The 23,018-nt window shown below is 41.4% G+C and overlaps 1 protein-coding gene across 3 annotated transcripts in view; it reads right to left on the bottom strand.

The window, feature by feature from the left end:
* Positions 1 to 3,605: 3,605 nt before the first annotated feature.
* The window catches only part of Mkx (mohawk homeobox), a 68,428-nt gene continuing 49,015 nt past the window's right edge, over positions 3,606 to 23,018 (bottom strand). For all 3 annotated transcript variants that reach the window (XM_031364928.1, XM_031364930.1, XM_031364931.1), the window contains 2 exons: positions 5,941 to 5,974; positions 3,606 to 5,820 (listed from right to left, as the gene is read on the bottom strand). In XM_031364928.1, coding sequence (XP_031220788.1) covers positions 5,631 to 5,820; positions 5,941 to 5,974 — 224 coding nt within the window. In that variant the 3' untranslated portion in view covers positions 3,606 to 5,630. The remainder of the gene's footprint in view (positions 5,821 to 5,940; positions 5,975 to 23,018) is intronic.

Below are 23,018 nucleotides of genomic sequence, written 5' to 3' on the forward strand. Positions count from 1 at the left end.
AGACAGTACTCCCCAAAATCAGACTACAAGAGCAATAGAATAACTAGGTTACATCGAGCTAAGAAACCGCCTTCATAACAACCAGTCAGCAGAAAAAAGATGATCTACAGACTCAGAGATTTATGCAAACTGCACCTGACCTGGTGTTAAAGTACAGGATGTATAGGCTAAAGGACTCCACTCATAGGAGAACACAAACTGATGACATTCATTTCTAGGAAGGGGGGCTGGGTATTTGGGGGGATCATCACTGGGTGCTCTCATGAATATTTGACTACTCCTCCCCCAGCCATTGATGAAATTGTGTCCTACTTGACCATTGGGTATGAGTGAGAGACTACAGTATGAAGACTGGGAAGAATAAAAGAAAGGGGGCTCCTGTGTAGTCTGTGGAGGCCATCATCCATGCTGGGTAAAGACTTTCCAGTGTAGTTGCTTTGGGCTTCTGCCAGGAACCACTCACCCATGCCCAGAAGATACATTGGTCCCCAGGGGGAATGGTGGTAGGATTCTACTTTGGTTTGTTGTTAGGGCATTAGGAGGAAGGAGTAGATGCTCATACATCAGGGAATTGATATGCAAAACACAGACATTTCTCAAGAGACTACATCATCATCATCATCATCATCATCATCATCATCATCATCATAATGTCATTATCAATTACTAGGGGATACCATGGGAGACATCAGCTCAGTCCAGAAGAGATTGCTATTGTAGAAACCATAAGGTAGCTGGTGCTGGTAACCATGTGATAAAAGTAAGGGAATCCATCCATATTGCTGGAGGTAAGTTGGGATAGTTATGAAAACCTGGATGGTATCCCTTCAACAAAATAGATTAAAATGAATACTATGTACTCAGAATAGCTATTCAATATGATGCAAGCATGACCCCTGGATATACATCTGAATGAATTGAAATTGGTGTGTTGAAGACATGTGCCCCCATGTTTGTTTTATTATTATTTTTGTAGCTTGGGGGTATGGAGGGTGCAGAGAGATAACAGAGGTATCGTTCAAAGATATGATAGACAAGAATAGGTGGTAGAGCTCCATTCTAGTTCATAATAACGTACTTACTGTAAACTTCAAATACTTTAAAATATCTAGATAAGAGGACGTGGAATGCTTGCCACAAAGACACACATCTTTGGAGGGATATGCTGATTGCCCCAACTCTATTATCCTGTAACACATCAATATATAGACATCACACTCTACCAGTGATCTGTATAACTATTCTATGTTAATTAAAATTAAAGCCCAAACTACATAACTATATTAGATGTATTGCAAGCAAAATTTGCAGAAACTGACTATGGACTAACATTTGTTTTCAAAGCTCTATACTTCTTTACACAGGATAGATTCTTATAGAATACTGTCTATGGGATGGATGCCTATAGATTTCATGTGGGAACCATGGGACTTTTTTCTCCAATCCTGGCAGTCTTTTCTCCTTAGAAAATATAGGATTTTGCTGGTTTTTGTTTTTCCCAAACCAAGACAGGTCTCAGTGGTAGTATTCCCATGGAATAACAAGCACCTGGCATTTTCTGGTTCTGTTACAAAGAATTCCTGATCCAAGAATCACAGGAGAACCTAATTGTTATCATAACATGTGTCTACTAAAACAAGCACTCCTATACTCTCCATGAAAGCCACAGCCTACACAGCCAGCCAGCTATGATGGCCATGGGGCCGCTGGCACACCCTTGCAATCACAGTCCTATGAACACCTGTGCTTTGTTGAAGAGGAAGAGCAGAGGCCCAGTTACACGGATGAAACGCCAAGGTGGGCCTGGCTGGTGATACCTTTCCCCCAGTTGCTAGTTCCTCCACTCCACCAGCCCTATGATGCCTTCCAGGGCACAGATGATCCCCCTCACCCCACGGGAGGCTGCCTGGCTCATTCTTACTCTCTGTTTATTAGTCTTCGCTTCCTATGCCATTTGAGCTAGATGAGTTTTAAAAGAGGACAGTGGCCGCAGGCACTGTGCGCTTAACACCGCTATTTAGAGCATTCAAAGAACACAGGCAACAGCATGAGTGTAGGCACCTTGAGCAGTGTGAAGCGGGACAGCAGCAAAAGCAGTTCTTGTCGTCTGAGTAAGGGACATTGCCACGCACACTGTCTTTTCCTCTCTCTGCCTTACTTCACGCTTTGCTGTAAAAGTTCACAATGATGGTAATGAACATATCACCTTCCATGTTCTAACTCTGGAACGAACTTTCCCACTGCAGTCTTCCAAATCAGAAATCTTTCCACACTTCAAGATTTCTGTCAAGGTATTTGTGTCTCCTATATTCCACCTACACTTTCAGCTCCTATACACACATCACATAGGACAGACTATAGTGTGTGATAGCATTTTCCATTTATTGATCACCTATTTCTCAGCCACTGTAGTAGGCACTTTAATTGTTTTACACTTATTTCACTCTGTGAGTGTAGAGATCAGAACAGGTGACAGAAGCTGACTCTTTCTTTCTACCACGTGGGTTCTAGACAACAAAATTTGTCAAGCTTGGCAGCAAACGTTCTTTTCCATTGATCCACCTTGCTGGTTCCTGCATTTTGTGTATCATCAATTGCTTCAGTCCTTCAGAGTGTACAAGGTCTAGCTCCAGCCTCATACTTTGTAGAACACCTCCAGACTGAGTCTAAATCTTGCAGTTGTGTGTGTGGAGAGGGTGCAGAGCTAGTACTGCAATGCAGTTCTGCCTGGCTTCCCAGCTAAGCAGCTCTCCTGTACAGAACACTCTGGTAATGGACAGGGGCTCTGTATGAACAAAGCTTAAAGATACGTAAGTATGAAAATGTCATGACAATACACATGATTCAGTATGCTAATAAAAGTTTCTTTTTAAGGCAATTAAAATCCATGAATGTGCAAATATGGAAGAGAAACACTTACTGTATTATCTATGCAAAAAGAGAATTTAGTACAACCCAGTATTTGAACAACCTGTGTTATGTTCTTGTCCTTGGGTCTTAACAGGTGGGTTGGTGGCCTAAAGTGATAGAATTCAAACTTGGTCCAACTGTAGCACTCCCAATCCATGACCCACATGCGACGCTGTCCCTGCCTCCTGCTCCCTTGCCCTGGCCAGCTTTCAAAGGCAAACAAATCCCATATGATCACTGAAGTCTAGAAATGAACTTTTATTTTAAATCTGTCAAGAACTCTTGACAGACTTTAATTTTATTAAAATACAACTGTAAAATAAGAGTGAGTCTCTTTCTCTTCAATATAAATTCCATGTCAGCCGAGCTCGCGGCTGCTGGCTTGGCATTATTCAAGGTGCTTTTAAGGGACAGGGGATTCTGATTTCCAGATAAAACAACAGTAACACAAGAAAAATAATAAATTAAAATGGTTGTAATTGGAGACATTGCTCAGGATATGTTAATTACCTATTTTTCATGTATGTAGAGGCCAGATTCCAAGCTTTGGTACTTTAAAGAAATTATGTCGATAGAATCCTGTCATTGGTTTGTGTTCATTATACAGAACAAATTAGCTGATTTTTTCCCCCAAAGGATGGAAAAAAATAAAACATGACAATTTCAAATAAAATACAACCCAGAGTTCACTTATCTATTCTCAACATGTTAAAACAAGAACACTTTTATTAAAATATTTAATACCAGAATAACTTATAATAGTATGAAAAAGAGTGAAGTATTTGTTCTTGTTTCTTTCTCACTGCCTCACACACATCTGGGCAGGCTTGTCTGTAATGATTCCCACTTTGCATCCTGGATCTCAGAGTATCAGGGATGCCCTCGAAGAACTCAATACTTCATCCACTCATACCGTCAGCACGTACACATCTCACCTAGGGCTTACTGCAACTGCCATCGGCACTTAAGACAACAAAGGAAAAATATACATACAAAATATTCTCATATCAAATTATCTTCGTTACACTAGATAACCCCCAACCCGCTATGCTATGATACAGGAGAAAGTGTCCTACGATGGCCATCAGGGCTGCCATGTCTGCTCAGCAACCACATTAACCTTCGGCGTTAAAAGCATTTTGTAAAATAAAGAAAAAACATGGGTGTGTGCTGTGAAACCAGATGCCATTCACACTTGCAAAAATGCTTTCCAGCCTAACACAATTAGAAAATACATTACATAACCAGAAAAAAACATGCCCACCGTAGCCTAGTCGTTTTACTCTGCTGTTGAACGTTTGCTCGGAGCTACTGGGCATCTCCAGCTGTCCTTCCCTATTGGACGTCTCCACACTCCTCTGGTTAGCAGTGTTCCTAAGCTGGGGAGGAGTCTTGATGGAAAAGACACTCTTCTTCCTTGATAGCCATTACTCTCACTTTGTGGTAGTGACATTTAGAAACAAAACTTTCTTTCTTTCAATGCAGGTCTTCATATAATTTTTACTTGAATATCCTACTTGGCAAAAATCAGAGACTGAACATGCTACATGAACATGTTTTGCCACCCACACGTTTTAAATTTTTAAAAAATCAATTTTTCTGCAAGTGTATGTATGTATATCCACACACAGATTTTTTTCTTCACTGTCTTGTTCTCATTGCAATACAAATAGTTCATCTGAATTGAGATTTGAAATGAACCAAATAAAAAGCTTTCAGTTGCCGGGCAGTGGTGGCACATGCCTTTAATCCCTTCACTTAGGAGGCAGAGGCAGGTGAGGTGGATTTCTGAGTTTGAGGCCAGCCTGGTCTACATACAGAGTTAGTTCCTGGACAGCCAGGGCTACACAGAGAAACCCTGTCTCAAGAAAAAACCAAAAAGCTTTTAGTCACTCCATATGAAAGCAGCTTCCATCACAAAGGAACCCTGAACTCTAATGCAAACAAGATCATGATTTAAAACTAAACTTTATGTTTAGTTTTACACAGAAAAATATTCAAAGATTTATATAATAAGGCTCTTTTTAAAAGTTCAAGGGAAAAAATCCCAATTAGTTGTAAAGGGCATTGGGATACTTGCCAACAGTGCTTGGGAAAACAATTCCTGACTACACTGCAATATTAAACTAGTTTGAAGGTATCTCTTCTTAAACGTATGCGTCACGTGGTCCTGCTGCACCTTTCATTTTGGATGCACTTTCAGATATGCAAACAAAACCCACACATAAAATTCTCACCATCACCCTGGAAAGCACAAAGAACAGTTTCCAGTCCTGTAGGCATTAAAAAAATAAAGAGAAAATAAAAATAAAAGATCACCTCATCAGGGCTGAACAGATCTCCAAGTTTGAACGTGTGAATGACTGAATGTGTTTCAGGAGCTTTCAGTGATTGGCTTCAGTCCTGGACCAGTCTGGAATGACGTGGTCTAGCAGATGTTGGCATTGCCAGTTTGAGGCACAGCTCTCCACTGTGCCCACGTTGGGGCTTACTTCAGGGAGCAAGGCACTTACTGATATGGTAATGCAGACACTTTATGCATAGTTTCAGTAACATAAAATAAGTTAATATTTTTGATTAAAATGAGTTTTTATAACTTATATGTCTTTTTAAAGAAGCAACTGATATATTTAGGATAGTTGAACTCAGAAGGTTTCAATGGGAGTCCTCTTCACCCTTGTTTTGGCAAACCCACTGACAGCTCAGCACTCCTGGCCACTCTAGAAGCGCTGTGCCAGCGGCAGCTTGACTGTCTTTACTTCCGCTATGTGGGAAGACTTCTGGATGATGCAACTGGTGGTCGGCCCCTGCACTCCATCTTTTCCCTGGGCAAGGTTTGTCAAGGCCATGGCTGCGTTGATCTCCTTCCAGTATGTGTCATCCTTGCTTGGCCCCCTTCTGTTAGCAGCACTGCATGTGTGCAAGAAAGAAGAGCAAGGATCAGGGATCAGACCCAGTGTTGTGTGCCCTGGAGACAGTATCCCATATCCCAGCAAAACACCAGTGGCAAATAAAATTCGTTTCGCTCACCTGTCACCCTTAGGAGATCCAATGTCTGGGGTGTCTGTAAAGAGAAGCACAAATTCAGTCACTTGTCTCTTTCTTGGACTTTGTCTTTTAAGATTCTCTCTCTCTCTCTCTCTCTCTCTCTCTCTCTCTCTCTCTCTCTCTCTCAGTGTGTGTGTGTGTGTGTGTGTGTGTGTGTGTGTGTGTGTGCGTGTGTTCCATGAATGCAGTTGCCCTGGGAGGTCAGGGACATCAGATCTCCAACAGCTGGAGATACAGGCAGCTGTGAGTCACCTGATGTGGGTACCTGAACAGCAAGATCTGCAAGTTTGTGAACTTCTATTTACTGCGTTGAGATGGAGTCTGGGGAGATGTCCCAGACATTTTAGAGACCAATACAACCTGAGGAATGGTCAGCAAATTTGCAATCCACAGCTCATACTAAATGCTGCTACTAAAAGCTACAATTTTTCCCTATTGTTTTTTTGTCAAAGCAAGCACTTGCTTCCTCTTTTCTGGTTGAACTCATTGCCTTGCAGTACCTAGTCAGTGTTCAAGGAGTCACTGGGTGTCATGATGCTCGGGTAACTTCTGTCCACCCCGTTACAGCTGGTCTTAGGAGCTCCCTTCTGGTAGAGTACTAGGGGCTCCAGCAAGAGAAGTGGAGATGCAGAATACATACAGCTGAGTGAGGGGCAAGCAGACCTGTGCTACTGTGGTGCTCTAAACTCCTTGGCGGAGTTGATCAGCATACACAGAGCCGGGTCTGACTGCTAACATTTGCTCAGCAGTATCTCACTCTGCAAGTAGCTTGGCTTAGCCTCCCCAAAGTCTGGACTAAAATGCCTTTTTAGATTCTAAGGTTTCAAAAATCAGCTATGCTGTCAATTACCATAAAAGCAACTGGTTGGCAGGAGTTGCTTACTGAGCCGGCCAAAAGAGCGTGTTTTAAGACCAAAAAAAAAAAAAAAAAAAAAAAAAAAAAAAAAAAAAAAAAAAAAAAAAAAAAAAAAAAAAAAGGAAAGAAAAAAGAGGTGGGCAGTTAGAAAAATCTTGGATACTGTAAAACTCAAAGCATGTTGAAACTTAAAGAAGGGCTATTCTCAGCTTGGACGAATGTTTCCTTAGAAAGTTAAGCAGAGAAACCATCCTATGGAAATGGCAGTTGTGCAGCAGCTTGTCTCAGCTTGTCTCAGTGTGGGACTCAGTGGAACAAGGAAGAAACACTGAAGTTTTTCTGCCCAGAGGAAAGCAGAACATGCCATTGGGGAGGGAGAGGAAGCCATAGCTTGTGTTTTAAGGTGATAGACAGAAGATAGTACCTACCTCCCCTATCACACCTAGTCTCAGGTCCTTGCAGGGAAATTAAAACCTTGGAGCTTATGTCCATGCTCTAAAGCAAGCCATAAATCCCCATGTCCGATTACCAGGCTCCCACCAAGATGGTCAGTTTGGCAGCCATGGCTGGTGAGAGCAGTTGAGACATGGGACACCAGGCACAGCTTCTGGTTCTTACAGGAATGGGAAGACGGAAGAAGAGAAGACCCAGCAAACATGGAGGACAGAAACCCTCTGGGAAGACATAAGTCACTGACTGTTCCAAAGCAGTAGACCTTACAGAAGGTAGCAGTCACCACCCATTGTCTCATCCCACTGTGACCCTTAGAATGTTCATTTCCCCACCTCAGGGTACCTGGCTGCCCCTCTGCCCACATAGATGCTTCTATGCTGGCTTCACTTTTTTCTCTTTTAAGATATAAACTATTGGGCCAACAACATGGCTCAGGGGGTAAAGTGATTGCCACCAAGCCTGACAGCCTGAGTTAGAATCCAGAAGAGTACAAACTGGCCTGGTTTATCCTTTGACTTCCACATTCACATCATAGCATTCATGTTCCTCACCCCCACTCAATATACACATAAATAAGTGTAATAAAAAAAAAAGCGCTTTCCTTATTTTTCTCTAGTAGAAAAGTAATGCAATAGGGAAATGCTGTGCCATAGTGTTCATCGATCCCTGAATGAAGGTTCCACATTATCAGGCTATACAATTAGCACATGTGAACACTAGCATGAAAGGTATGCTCGAGCTGCAGCTCAAATCTGGACATTTCCCTATTGTAATCTGAGATTTTCCAATCTAGGTCTGCTGATGGTTCTGTTCTGGGTTACTCCTAGAGAAATAAATATATGTATTTGTTTATTTAAGTATGCATAAATAAATGTATAAATGTATAAATAAAAAACTTATTAATGCTTTTTATTCTTTTGCTAATAGGTTAAATCAGGTGGAATTTTTATTCCATTTATTGTAGACAAAAGTAAATGAATTCAACATTCACATGTCAAAAAAAGACAGTAATAAAAGTTCACTGTGTAAAAGCTAGGAAGTGGTGTGAAATAGACTAAGATAGGATCTTCAGGCCTAAGAGTGACATTTGTGCACTGCTTAGTTTTGTCAGCTTGACAGAAACTAGAGTCATCTGGGAAGTGAGGCCCTCAGCTGGGGGAGTTGAGTGCACCGGGCTGGCTTGTGTATTTGCGTGCCCAAATTTCGTTTTCTTGGTTAATGACTGATGCGGGAGTGTCCAGCCCAATGTGAGTGGTACCATCCTTACTTAGGCAATCCTGGGGTGCATGGGAAACTAGTTGTGCAAGCCGTGGGCTCAAGGTAGAAACCAGTGTTCTTTCATGGTCTCTATTTCAGTTCCTGCTTCCAGGTTCCTGCCTTGCCTTGATTTCCTGCTTCGTCTTCTCTTGGTGATGGACTATATAATCTGTAAGGTGAAATGAACCTTTCCTCCCCAGATTGCTTTTGGCCATGGTGTTTAAGACAGCAACAAAAAGCAAATGAGAGCAAGAAAGATGGCTCTTTAGGCAAGTAGTACTCATCCATTTTAAACAGGATATTCAGTACATGCCTTTTTTAAAAAGTATTTTGTCTGTGTGTATTTGTGTTTTCCTTGCATGGATGTTTGTGTATTATGTGTGTGCTGGTATCTGAAGAGGTCAGAAGAAAGCCTCAGCTCCTCTGGTACTGGATTTACAGGCAGTTGCGTGATATGATGTAGGTGCTGGGAATCAAACCTAGGTCCTCTGGAAGATTGGCCAGTGCTCTTAACCATGGAACCATCTCTCCAGCTTCATCATTGCATGTATTGGAGACCTTTTCCTTTACCAAGATTCTACTTGTTACACACAGACACATAAACACACAGACACACAGACACACAGACACACAGACACACACACAACCATTCAACTCTTTTTTTTTTCTAGAATTGTAGACCAAGGACACAAGGACACCAACAAAGGCTTTCTTTCTCTCCCTGTGTTTTGATCTGTGATCAAGGCATCTCTCCAAGTCTCAGAAAAGGAAATGTAAACAAGTCCCCACAGCATCCCCAGGCTTTAATTAGAGCAATGTTTTAAGAGCTATGCTAGCTCTGTGATCACTTCCCTCTAGCTTGGAAGGGATTGCCACTATATCACTGCAGGCCAGCCACTGCCTCACGACTTTTAAGAGAAATTGTGGTTTCTCCTGGGGACAGCTAGAGTTTCTGCAGAGTCAAAGTCAATCATTTTAAATGACTTCTGACCAAAAGGGAAGAGAAAGAAGGAAAACCCCAATAATGCAACGTCCATGCTTAGAGGACTAAACTGCTTCTCAGAGTCCCTCCTGAGTGAGCTTCCCTCTAAGCCTTGAACTCAGGAGTGATACTGAGTCACTAGCTGGTCTGCTGCCTCTGTAGGAGTCATGAGGTGTCTGTTCAGTGAGCCAGCAGTGGGGTGGAGCCCATTGGAAACCTTCTACTTAGGGAGAATTAGAAAATGAAACCAATCTCATCTTTATGGATAGATCTACAGCCTTTCCCCTCCTTTGCAATATTCTAGCTAAATTATTCATCTTAGGGCCACTATTAGGTGGCTTCCAAAATCATTTAAGAGTCGGAGGAAAAATCTTTCCAAAAATTGAGCCAATATTTCCCATAGCATGGCTTCCACATCTGGCCCAACATTCCTTTCCTTCCTGCTACCTCTCATGTGGGCTGGCTCCAGCTAAGGCTAATGATGCCCAGATGTCCTGGATCTGTGGGATCCCCACCTCAGCTGCCTTTTTGTCAATGCACAATCCTCTTTGAGTAATGTCAGAATATAAAATATAGAAGCCACACCCATTACTGTGGGACCAGTGGTGAAGAACTCTTTACCTAAAGACAGTGACATTTCAAAACTCCCAGAGTCTACAGTGCTGCCATTAACAGAAAGCACAGCACCTTTCTCCTTGCAGAAGCACCAATGCCATGACACCCCTGCAATGTGCTGTGTAGCTCCTCACTCACTAGGGAACACTGGTCTTAACGGATTTTCCCTATTGGGCAGAGCACAATGGGATTCTGCTGGTAAGTTTTCAATCACTCCACTATGCTTCTGTGTTGGTGAGATGTACAGCTACCCTTGCTCTGTTCATTCCTGGTTGTCTTTATTCTTCTAAGATGTACAGCCATTGAACTCTCACCGATCTGGAATGGTGGACTGAACATTCAGGGAATGTGATTTGTAACTTCAAAGTAGCTTCTTGAGATAAATAGAGTATCACCCAATGATAAAGTTTTGGTTCACACTCAGTCTTTCCTACTAACCATTTGGAGTGTTCTTGATGTGAAGTTATTCTGCATAATCTCCTCTTCCAAGATTGCCCCACCCTTGCTAAACTGAAAACTTCCAGTCTGAACCTTTGCTCTGAAGACTAGAGTGCAGTCTGTGGGAGGGAGGGAGGGAGGAGCTGGGGGGTGATCAGACAGAGGGTCTGAGATGATGACTACTCACTTTCTCTGGCCACAGTGACATGGGGTAACACGGCCGTAGAGTGCGGACTCACCTGAGAGCACAGCCCTGCTCTTCTTGCTGTCTGAGGGATTGCCAGCTGTGTGACTTTCTGCATATCTACTTTTTCATTTAGAAAATGGATCACAGATTTGTGGGCTGGTTTTAAAAACTGCATGACAACATTTTGTAAAACATCAGAAGAGGATCTGAACACACACGCACGCGTTGTATAAGGGTCCTTGTGAAAAATACTAACTTTCTATCTCACTTTATTCTTTTACATCTTTAAAGTGGGGTTGAATGCAGTCACTGAGAAAGGCAGTTTTGTTTAGAGATTAATATGAAAACCACTGTGTAAGGAGAGGATATGTAATGCCAGGCAAAGCCCACCAACTCAGATTAATGAACTAAGTGTGTGGAATCTATCATCTTCAAAGACAAAGATGGCGTTGTTGTTGCTCTTCTGTGCCAGAACACCACGGCACGCCAGGACAGAGCCCTGGCGCCACATTAAAGAGCTGCTGACCTCGAGTGTCTGATGGGTTTTGTTACTTCATTTTCTCAAAGGGACTCTTGGAGATGCTACCCAAAAGGCTTCATGCATGAGAGCCAGGTTCCCAGCCAAGTCGCAGAAAATGATTTCCTAGCTCTACATGAAGTGCTTCTGTGTGACTGCATGTTGCAGGAGCACTCATGGTCTACAAAAGAATCCACTCTGCATACAAATTGGGCAACCAGTTCTGAAACCAACATGCTCTTAATGTTGTTCCCTCATATTTGCACTGGTCTCCAGCCTTCTGTGTTCTTCCACAGCGCTCTTCCCCACAAGAGCAAGCTTAGAGCTTGCTAAACCAGAAGGGTAATATTGTTTAACAAATACACAGCTGAATAACATTAGGCTACAAACTTCTAATATGGCTTTCTTTAGCAAAATAAAAGCCTTTTTAATGGAAAAATATTCACTTGTAATAATCTGGGAATGAGCTGGAACGTCTGGCTCCCTCCATCCATTTTCAAACTCTTCAGTATCTCTGAAAAACCATCAAAAAGTATTTTTCCTCTGATATATGAACTGTAGTGTATCTCTGAGTTGGCTCACACTGTTGCCAGGGTGTTCAAATTCCACATATCTCTGTCTCCAGAAACGATACTTCAGACTGGGGGACCTTGGGGTTAAATCTGTCTGACTGCATTAACACCAAAAATGACACAATAAGAAGATGACATGCACAATCATCTTGGCTCTTTCAGGAAAATAGCAACTGACAGTTGCTCTATATTTACAGTTTAACTACTATATTTATTACAAAAGAAAAAAAAAAACATGTTACACATTGTAGACACAAGATGGACTCTATCAGCAGCCCTTCTCCATTCCAAACACACTGCAACATTCTTGATAAACTTGAACCTTAAAAATGAAGTTATCCTAGAAGTGCTCTGTGTTCTAGCATTTGGAGACACACACACACACACACACACACACACACACACACACACACTGTTTAAAACTTAAACAGGAATGATGGTATACTTGAAATGAAACGTGGAGGGCTGGCTCTGAGGGTAAAAGCACTTGCCATACAAACATGAAGATCTGAATTAGAATTCTCATGTAAAGATTGGCACAACAGCGCACATCAGCAATCCCAGCTTCCCTAAGGCTAGATTGGAAATATGGAGACAGGAGAATTCCCAGAAGCTTGAGGGCCAGCCAGTCAGTTATACAGAAGAGCAAACAACAGAGAAAACTTGTCTTTAAGCAGAAGGTGAGGACTGACCCCTGGGGTTGTCTCTGGCCTTTTGTTTACATGTGCTATGTAGATATCCTTCCCCAGATTGCTTCCAATAACATTGAAGGGTGGAAGGGAAAAGAAGCCATGCATAAAGGTGAGCTACAGAGGCCTCTGAGACCCATTTTTACTAAAAGAACACTGGTAAATCCTTTCTACCATGAGTCTGTCTTACCAGAGGAATCCATTCTAAATTTTGCCCAGCAATGTACAGTCTAAGCTAGGCAGAAACAAAAGCCCCAGAAGAGATGAGCCATCATCTCCGTTAGAGTCACCTTTGCATGCCTATGGAATGAGCCACACCTGCATACCTATGTCTTCCCCTGGGACTGGGCTCTGGCTAAAGCAGCTATACCTAGAGGCTTGGTTACAGATGCTGCAGCAATATTCAACTGTGTTCCTTCATACTTATTTATAACACAAAGACTGTATGGTACTCCAAAAAGATACAATTGTTACATTTTTGTTTGCCAGTTACAAAATAAAGATGAATTTCAACTAAAATATACATTGCTTTCTAAATGTACAATTATCACACAGTTTCCTGTAAGTATGTGCAATCTTTATGTTTTAAATTGATTTAAAAGTGACTTTGAATAAAAATTATGTCATCTATTGAATTCCAGTGGCACACAGAGCTCACGTTTCTATTTCCATCTACGTTTAGAATCCAGAGAATTTCTAGGAAAAAATATAGGAAGTAAATTGCTTTAAATTAAAAAGCTCATCCTGAAAAGGCAAAACATTGTATTAGATGTTATTACATTTTTTTGTTTTGTTTTTAATTGTGTGTATGTGTGTGTGTGTGTTTACATGCACACATGTGGAAGTCAGAGGACTACTTGTAGCAGACAATTCTTGCCTTCCACCATGTGTAAGCTGGAGACTAAAGTTGGGTCATCAGGCTTGGAGTCAAACACCTTTATTCACTGATCCATCTTGCTGGCTCAGACTGTGTGTTTTATAGGTAACAAACCATATTCTTTGCAATAATTTAGGTAAGGCAGAAGATTTGAACTGGGATCACAGGAAAAAATGATTAGCCTCGCTAAGCAGGTGACATCAGGTGGGCCGCTCACACATGGCGCCTGAGTTTCTTACCTGTAAACTAGGGTAACAGTAACATCTCACTCTTAAGATTGCCTGGAAGACAAGGTATGATGTGCAGGATGGTGGAGTTAAGGTCATGGTGTTAGGATTCCTGCAATTGTGAATGGCTACTTTTCAGAGGCATGGGGCTACCCCACATCCATGGAAGTTTCTAGACTGCCCCTGAGCCTCTTCTGCTATTCTTTTTTTTTTTAAATTTTATTAGATATTTTCTTTATTTACATGTCATATGATTTCTCCTTTCCCAGTTTCCCCTCCAAAAAAACCAAAAACCAAAAAAACAACAAGAACAAGCCCCTGTTTCCTCCCCCTCCTCCTGCTCGCCACCCTACCCTCTCCTGGCCCTGGCATTCCCCTACACTGGGGCACAGAACCTTCACAGGGCCAAGGGCTTCTCCTCCCATTGATGATCGACTTGGTCATCGTCTACTATACACATGCTGCCGGAGCAATCAGTCCCACCATGTGTACTCCTTGGTTGATGGTTTAGTCCCTGGGAGCTCTGAGGGTACTAGTTAGTTCATATTGTTGTTCGTCCTAAGGGGCTGCAAACCCTTCTGCCATTCTTTAGGGTTCTAGTCCATTTTGGGGGGAATTTTGTAAAGAAGAGCGTAAAACTCCAGCTGCTGGGGGACTGGGGGTGGGCTCCATAGGGGTTGTCTCCAAAGGGCAGATCTCTGGGTCCTAGGTCTGGAAATGATTGTTCTGACTTGGAAGAAACATCTTAGGAGTTCTGACACAGAAGGCAAATGCTAGCCCAGTGGGACACTAGTGCAGGGATGCACACTACTTTTAGTTAAACCACATAGGAACGTCTGGGTCTTCACTCAAGCATGGTAGTACAAGGCAGCATTTCTTTGATATTGTAAATCACTATTGGGTTCTCAGGATTTTGACAAACATCAACTAGTCTATGGCTAAGCACAGCGCACTGCATTCGTGGTTTCACTTTAGCGAGAGTTTCGACTTCAGCAGTTCTGTACAGTTGTCATCGCTTCTGTAAGGTTGTCCTTTTAGGAGAGGAAAAGGACGCCTGTTCCCACTTTGCTTAGACACAGGCGGAATGGAAACAGGGAAATTGCTTCCTCGGAGGCAAGCGATCCACTCCAGGTGTATAACTTTGCTCTTTTATTTATAATTTTCCTATGCCATGACATTTTAAAAAGGGAGTTATTAGTAATAGAAACTTCAGAATCCAAGGAATTCAAGCTATCATTAGCCTACAGCATACTTAACAGGTTTCTTTTTCTACTGACACAAAGATAAGGCTCAGTAAACAGGATATTTTTCTTTTTGCTTTCTTTTCTTTTCTTTTCTTTTTAACTATTTTTTAAATTTTATGTTTGTATTTTTATTTGTGTGTGTGGTATATGAAACATGCCCACAAGTGTATATGGACAATCTCTTAAGAACCCCTGGACCTAGACAAGCGGCCAGCAAACTTCACAGATCCTCCTGTCCCTAGTGCCTATAGTACTGGAATTACAGGCATACTCATTAACATGTGGCTTTTTAATGGGAGAATTGGAGATTCAAACTCAGATCCTTGTGTTTGTGCAGCAAGCACCACTGAGCCATCTCCCATCTCCAAAGAGGGCTATTTTTAATCTGTCATTTCTATGGCATCCCTGAGAGGTAGCTGGGAATATCTGGTCTCTTAAGAGGAGAGATCAATATCTGCACTGCTGACATTCTCTCATAAAGGGGGAGCTGGGGGAGACATTTGATGCACGCTATTCCTCCCTACATCTTCCTTCCAGTTATATGTAACTCCACCCCAGCTGATTATGATCTTGTGGCCTTAGGATGTATCAGAAATATAGAGGGTAGAAGATCAAAGGAAGGAGGAACTCTACCTGCTCAGCCACGGGGAGGTCATCATCCACATGAGGGTGAGAATTTTTGATGATACAGTTGCTTTTATGGTCATCTAACTCCTTCTCCTAATGGTTGCTCTTGTGACCCCTATTAGCTCACTGTTCAGTTAGTTGGACTATGGTGAAACTATTACTTTGGTTTGTTGGTATGTTGGGGTGAGTAGGCCTTTGTTCACATCTTCCCTGGGGAAAGTTAATACAGCACCCTGAAATCAATTTGGCAGCTGTCAAGCCTAAAGCCATGGGCATAGAACAGAGGGACCGAGATACTAAATTTGTCTATGAAGGTAGATTGAGTGGTTCCCACACAGGGTGTTGTTCACTTTTGAATATGAAAAAGCTGTTGTCATCTGGAACCAAAGGGCTGAGCACTGTGTGGTTTGAATGATCCTTCAAGTTCCTACTATGGAAGCTTAACTGCTAATGCAGCACTGCTGGGAGGTGGGAACTTTTGAGATGTGATTAGGTCTCAAGAGCTCTGTCCTCATGGATGGGTCAGTGGGTTAGACACTGTTGGCATGGGATTCTGCAGAAAAGTGTGTTTATCCCTTTATTTTGCTCCTTGACATTCTCTTGCCCTAATGGATTCTGCCGTGGGATGGCAAGCAAGACAACCCTCACTACATGTCAGTGCCTGGATACTGAACATTCCATCTTGTGGCAATAAAAACTGAACCTATTTTCGTTGTACATCTTTAAGCAATATCTTTGAAGTGGGAAGACACTTCTTTAATTCAGGTCTTTTGAGATGGGAAGACCCACCTCCAATCTAGATCACACCTTCTGATAGAAGCCTATAGAAAGACATAGAAGGAGGAAGATTTTATTCTTTGCTTGCTCTCATCCCCAACCCCATCTAGCAAGTCCATCCCTTCTCTGGCTTTAGAGCCCACTTCTTCAGGATCCCATCATATACTGAAGACTAATTGAGATATTCAGACTCGTGGACTGAGCAACTACTGGATTCTTGGAAGACAGGGAGCTATTGTTGGATTAGGTAGACCACAGCCTGTAAGTCATTCTAATAAATCTCCTTTCTATATATAAATACATTCCCATTGTATAAGTTCTATTTTTCTAGAGAACTCTGACTATCACATCTTCATCCAACTACTCCTGCAATCTAATCCATGAGGGCATTTCTGTGTTGGTACGAGACATTATAAAACATTACAAAATAACCACATAGCTGTGACAGCATGCACATGGCCTATGCAAGTTCAAGCCAGAAAAAAATCCCAACAATGGAGAAGGGAGGTTGACATGAAGTTCCACCCCTAGCTGTAGAGCTATTGGCAATTGCTTCTGGGAGAGGAAGAGTCAATAGTTTAAGAGTGTGTGCTAATTTTGTTGGTAGGTTTGATATGCTTCAGTCGATGGCACACAACCAAGGGTGTTATGGGCAGAATAAATTAGAATTGATGGAGAGAGGAGGAGACACATAGAGAGTCAGAAATGTTACATTTTCAAGACAAATCAGTTCTATTCACTCAGGCATTTGGGATCTGGTGGTGGAATACACTCTAGATATACTGAAGAGTGGTTTGAAAAACAAATTTCATGATCTCAGATCCCTGCATCCTCCTAAGACAGCCAGAAGAAATAATGAATGTATAATGTGAAGCCAATAGCAGCCAGTTTCTTGAATCAAGCATTACACAAATGAGCCTGGCTCTCCCACACAGGAGTAAACAGACAACATACTTTTGTTAAGGATTTACAAGCAAATGTCCTTGTGCTTGTGTGTACTAATAGCCAGGAGAGTCAGACATTTTTTGTAGGATTCCAAAGCTTTTAAGGCATATGCTTCTTTCTAGTAGAATATGGTTATATTAGTCATGTGTCCATCAGCTGGAGGATGGAAGCAAAGGTTGTCTGTATAGATAAGCCAGAATTCAAGGACTGAATAGCTTGGAAGAAACCAAGAACTGTGAGGATCCCTAAACCTCGAAATACTCACCAGCACCATTGCTCATAATGGTCTCTATTAGTTTAGATGCCTGTCCAGTTAATCACACCCCTAGCTGTCATCCTGCAGGACTGTACCACTGCGCTGTAAAGTGTTGGCACATGGGCTAAGCAGGGTCCACTGGAGCTGAAGGTAACTACCAGACACAGGAGAAAGGTTCTTTCTTAGACCACCCACAGTAGGAGCCCCACACAAGGCTAAAGGCTAAAAATACCACAGATGTGAGCTATTGTTCAGGTCCCCAGGCATCTCTTCAGTTCATCTACTCAGTGTCGGCCTAAGACAAGAACAGGAGCAGGAGAGGGAAGGCAGACAGTAAACCCTTCTTGAGGAAAACATGGTCTTATCCTTCCCAAGCCTGGGGTAACTAGATACCTCATCCAACTGATGTACAGTGCATTTTCCGAAGTCTATAAAAATCATCTTAGAAGACACAGCTTAGTAAACAAATTGGTTGGGAAGATGTATAAAACATAAAAGAGGACAGGAAGATCTTAACAGGAGTTTGTATGGGGCACATGTTGAAAGCATCCACCAATGAGTCTCAGTTGTTATTGGTCTCCCGTTGTCCATGATTTCATAGTCCCCAGGTCCAGTCAACTTCACTCTCCCAGAATTAATTAGAAAATTCCAGAAATAAACACTTGTAGGTCGGAGTATATGACGTTCTGAACAATACGTGATCTCCCTGCATTTCACCTAAGGGGGGACATCCCCATTCCTAGGATATTTGCATTTTCTCTACCTGCCACGAACCCACAGTGGTGTCAGATTATCCAGAAACACAGTGGTGTGGTCCAGGAACCTTTATTTGACATTATAATGTAGTTCAAGAACACTGACACCAAGGATTTGGATATGCTGTGTAGAGAAAGTGCCAAGCTGGCATTCAGAGAAAAGGGGAAAGTGGGGAAGAGAGATGGTCACTGGGAAGAGTGCTCCTGGAGAAAGCACGTACCTTCTGACCTCAGAACTCCCAGGAAAGGAAGCTGGACATAGCTTCACGCACTCAACTGCCACCCCAGCACTGCAGAGGGCAGAGAAGAGGGTCCCCAGGAATGTGGCTGCCAGTCTTCCTCTAGGTTCAGTGTGATACTGTCTCAAAGAAAAGGTTAGAGGAGGGCATGTGATGCCCTGCTCTTGCCTCTGTACAGGTGCACACTTGAGCACACAGTTACACATACACCACAAATATACCACAGACATACACATAGGCACACACAAAAATTTAAAGTATTTTTAAGATGAAATAATGTTTTATCACTATATCGCTATAATTATTCAATTTTATTATTAGGTATTTTATTAATCTCTTACCGTGCAATTAGAAATTAATCTTTATCATTGCTATATCTGTATATATCTATATATGTGTATATGTGTGTATGTGTGTATGTATAAATATGGCCCATGCTTTCAGCTACTGAGGGTCTCAGAATATTACTGCATGTAAGAACTGGGAGCTACAGGTTAGAACTGGTTGAAGAAATACCCAAGTGGTAATGCTGCTAATTTCCTTTTTACAGAGAAAGAAAACAATGACTCAGATTTCTAAAGGCACTTCCTAGTGAGATTCAAGGCTCTGCTTGGCTTATCTGGAATAGGACAACCTATAGTAACTGCAAATATAACTGCATTCACAGGACTTTACTCCTGAAACAGTGAGGTACACCAAAAAGGAAGACAGAGAGGACCAGGAAGTCACCCCAGTGCTATTGCTTATCCGCTGGCCTGGGAGTTAGGTGGTTTAGTCATTCTAGTCTCACTTTTTAAAATATGCACAAAGAGTGTAAGAATCAGAAATGATTTCTGTAAGCTGCTAAACACCCAATAATGATAAAAGGTGTCATAGGATCAGAGGTGAGGAGGGTACATCTGTCCCAACACCTGGAGTAACTGGGACCAGCGGGACCCAGGCACACAGGAACTTTGCCAATCCAGTGGCTCGGGTTCCTTCCAGTCTGTCTGGACTGGTGCCCTGAGCAGGTCTTGGTCACAAACTCTGCAGTGAGTCCCATAATACCAAAAGGAAGCTCCAGTCCCAGGTGCTCTAAAACACCCAGGATCAGAGGATCAGAGGTGAGGAGGACATAACATCTGTCTCAACACCAGGACTAGCTGGGACCAGCAGGACCTATGCACCAAGGAACTCAACCAGCCCAGTGGCATGGGTTCCTTCCAGTCTGTCTGGGCTGGTGCCCTGAGCAGACCTTGGGTACAAACTACAGTGAGTCCCATAATACCCAGAGGAAGCTCTAATCCCAGGCCCTCTAGTGGGCTCAGGATCCCAGGATCCCAGAATCACAGGATCACAGAGACACCTTGACTCTGAGGAGTTCTGACACAACTAGGATCACAGGAAGGACAGGTTTCAGTCAGATATAGCCAGGGAAGGTAGCACTAGAGATAACCAGATGGTGGGAGGCAAGAGTAAGAACATAAGCAACAGAAACCAACGTTACTTGGCATCATCAGAACCCAATTCTCCCACCATAGCAAGTCCCAAATATACCATCACACTGGAAAAGCAAGATTCAGATCTAAAATCACTTCTCATGATGATGATGCAGGACTTTAAGAAGGACATAAATAACTCCCTCAAAGAAATACAGGAGAACATAGGTAAACAGCTATAAGCCCTTAAAGAGGAAACACAAAAATCCCTTAAAGAACTACAGGAAAACACAAACAGGTGAAGGAGATGAATAAAACCATCTAGAATATAAAACTGGAACTAGAAACAATAAAGAACTCACAAAGGGAGACAACCTGGAGTTAGAAAACCTAAGAAAGAGATCAGGAGTCACCAACAGAATACAAGTGATAGAAGAGAGAATCTCGGGGACAGAAGACACCATAGAAAACATTGACACCACAGTCAAAGAAAATGCATAAATCAAAAAGTTCCTAACCCAAAACATCCAGGAAATCCAGGACACAATGTGAAAACCAAACCTAAGGATAATAGGTATAGAAGAGAGTGAAGAATCCCAACTTAAAGGGCCAATAAATACCTTCAACAAAATTATACAAGAAAATTTCCCTAACCTAAGGAAAGAGATACCCATGAACATACAAGAAGCCTACAAAACTCCAAGTAGACTGGACCAGAAAAGAAATTCCTCCTGTCACATAATAATCAAAACACCAAATGCACACAAAAAAGGAAGAATTTTAAAAGCAGTAAGGTAAAAATGTCAAGTAACATATAAAGGCAGGCCTATCAGAATTACACCAGACTTCTCACCAGAGACTATGAAAGCTAGAAGATCCTGGACAGATGTCATACAGACCCTACAAGAACACAAATGCCAGCCCAGGCTACTATACCCAACAAAACTCTCAATTACCATAGATGGAGAAAACAAGATATTCCATGACAAAAACAAATTTACATAACATCTCTTCACAAATCCAGCCCTACAAAGGATAATAGATGGAAAACTCCAACACAAGGAGCAAAACTACACTCTAGAAGAAGCAAGAAAGTAATCTTTCAACAAATTCACACAAACCTAATTCCACCTCTATCAACAAAAATAACAGGAAGTAAAAATTAATTTTTCTTAATATCTCTTAACATGAAAATTAATATTACCAACATATCCTAATCAATTGAAATTCAAAAGTATGAGGAATTAGAAATTTGTTGGCTATCATCCAGTGGTCTCTTTAATTTGGTAATTGGAGAAATAAGTCCAATATTGTACAATCCATATACACTTTCTGCTTGATTGTACATGACAGGGTCTTGCTGTGTACCACATAATGGTCTTGAAATAATGCTTCTCCTATCTCAGCCTCTCTATTAGTAGAATTGTTTATTTTATGTTCTTACACTATACTATGGTTTTCAGAACAACATACATATTTCAAAATTATATACAAAAAAGAAACGTAGACAATTAACTTGGGAGGTGACTTTGTAAGAGAACAACAAAGAGTGAGACTGAATGCTTTGCTTGATGTTTATAATTATTGTATCAATTTTGAAGAAGAAGACTTTATAAGTTACTCTTTTTCTGAGATGAATGCTTTTCAAAATCATCACAGCCAACGAACCAGATTCTTACCCTCACCTAATGTCTGTGCCTCCCTCCAAGCAGAACCACTGTTCATGGAAACAATTGGTGAATGACTTTATGAATAGACCATCTTAATACACACACCATTTCTTAAATGAATGTAACCTGTTCTCTGTGGGCTGAGAATGAAGACAGTCACTCAAGTCAAATAACTTTGACCATAGCAGGAAATCTGTATCCAAAAATCATGCCTACAGTTCTTTCCTTGGCGCAGCAGAACTATCAACTCTTAGCTTAGGTACTATGGAGGTAAAATCCTTTGGTGTTGAATCTTTTGGTCATTGAAGTACAGCCTTATTACAATGAACTCCAATGTCTAAAAATTATTCTTATTTTGGGTTTGTACCACATTAAGAGCCAAGATTTTAAGCTCTACTCAAAACAAAACAAATAAACAAGCAAAAATTCTTTATCTATGTTCATTTAAAAATCACTAATAGTGATATGTTATTTTAAAATATCATACAGTTAATGTGTTTGGAGATATTTAAAATTTATACTGAGAAAAATGTATGTATTTTCAGTATTGCTGTAGACAAGCATCTACATAAGATTATTAATTAATTGTTTTTCATATCAAACAACTTTTATAACACTCATTTTTAGTGTTATATCATTTTGTAAATTTTAAAGAATATGATAAAAAAACTGAAAAGTATCGCAGGTATTGAAGGGAGTGTCTCTGGGAGAAGTTGGGGTACAAAAAGGAAAGCAGAATGTGATATAATTTTATTTAGTTAAAATATGTTTTTAAATGTTAATAAATTCATATAAATTGAAATTATGTATCTTCTCTCATCATAATGCAATAAAACTTAAATCAATAAAAGAAAATAATGGTAAAAGGCAATTCTACAGTTGCCGTTGGTAATATTTGTAGCAAAAGTTGAAGATTGTTGAAGACTTACTTGAAATGGAACAGATAATGAGAAACACAACAGTCCTTCACATTGTGTTTGAATTGTCTAAGCCATGTTATGTCTAGGCAGCTCCAGTGTGGAAAATTCTTAAAATGGCACGATGCATAATTATGGGAGCTTCAGTTTTGTAACAGCCTGGAGAAGGTCACTTCAGTTGGTGAACAGCCACAATATACAGTCCTTTAGGAAGGAATCTTCAGTGATAGCGAGAATGGGTGTGTATAACAGGCATGTAGCAGCTGCCAATGTGCCGTTGACTGTCTGGGTTCACGCCTGTAGTGGCCTTTGCACCAGAAGCTTGCACTTGCATAATGCAGTCACTCTGTTAGAAGGTTGTGCTGAAAACCAAAACACTAGGAATTGGTCCCAGGGCCTCTTGAATGTTGGTAAGCTCTACTTCTGAGCTATATACCCAGAGTATTTTACTCTGAATTTCTTGCAGCAAGTTTAAGTATGCAAACCTCTCTTGCAAGGTAGAGAGAGAGAGAGAGAGAGAGAGAGAGAGAGAGAGAGAGAGA

The sequence above is a fragment of the Mastomys coucha genome, unplaced genomic scaffold, assembly GCF_008632895.1.
Source record: "Mastomys coucha isolate ucsf_1 unplaced genomic scaffold, UCSF_Mcou_1 pScaffold13, whole genome shotgun sequence".
Taxonomy (NCBI): Eukaryota; Metazoa; Chordata; class Mammalia; order Rodentia; family Muridae; genus Mastomys; species Mastomys coucha.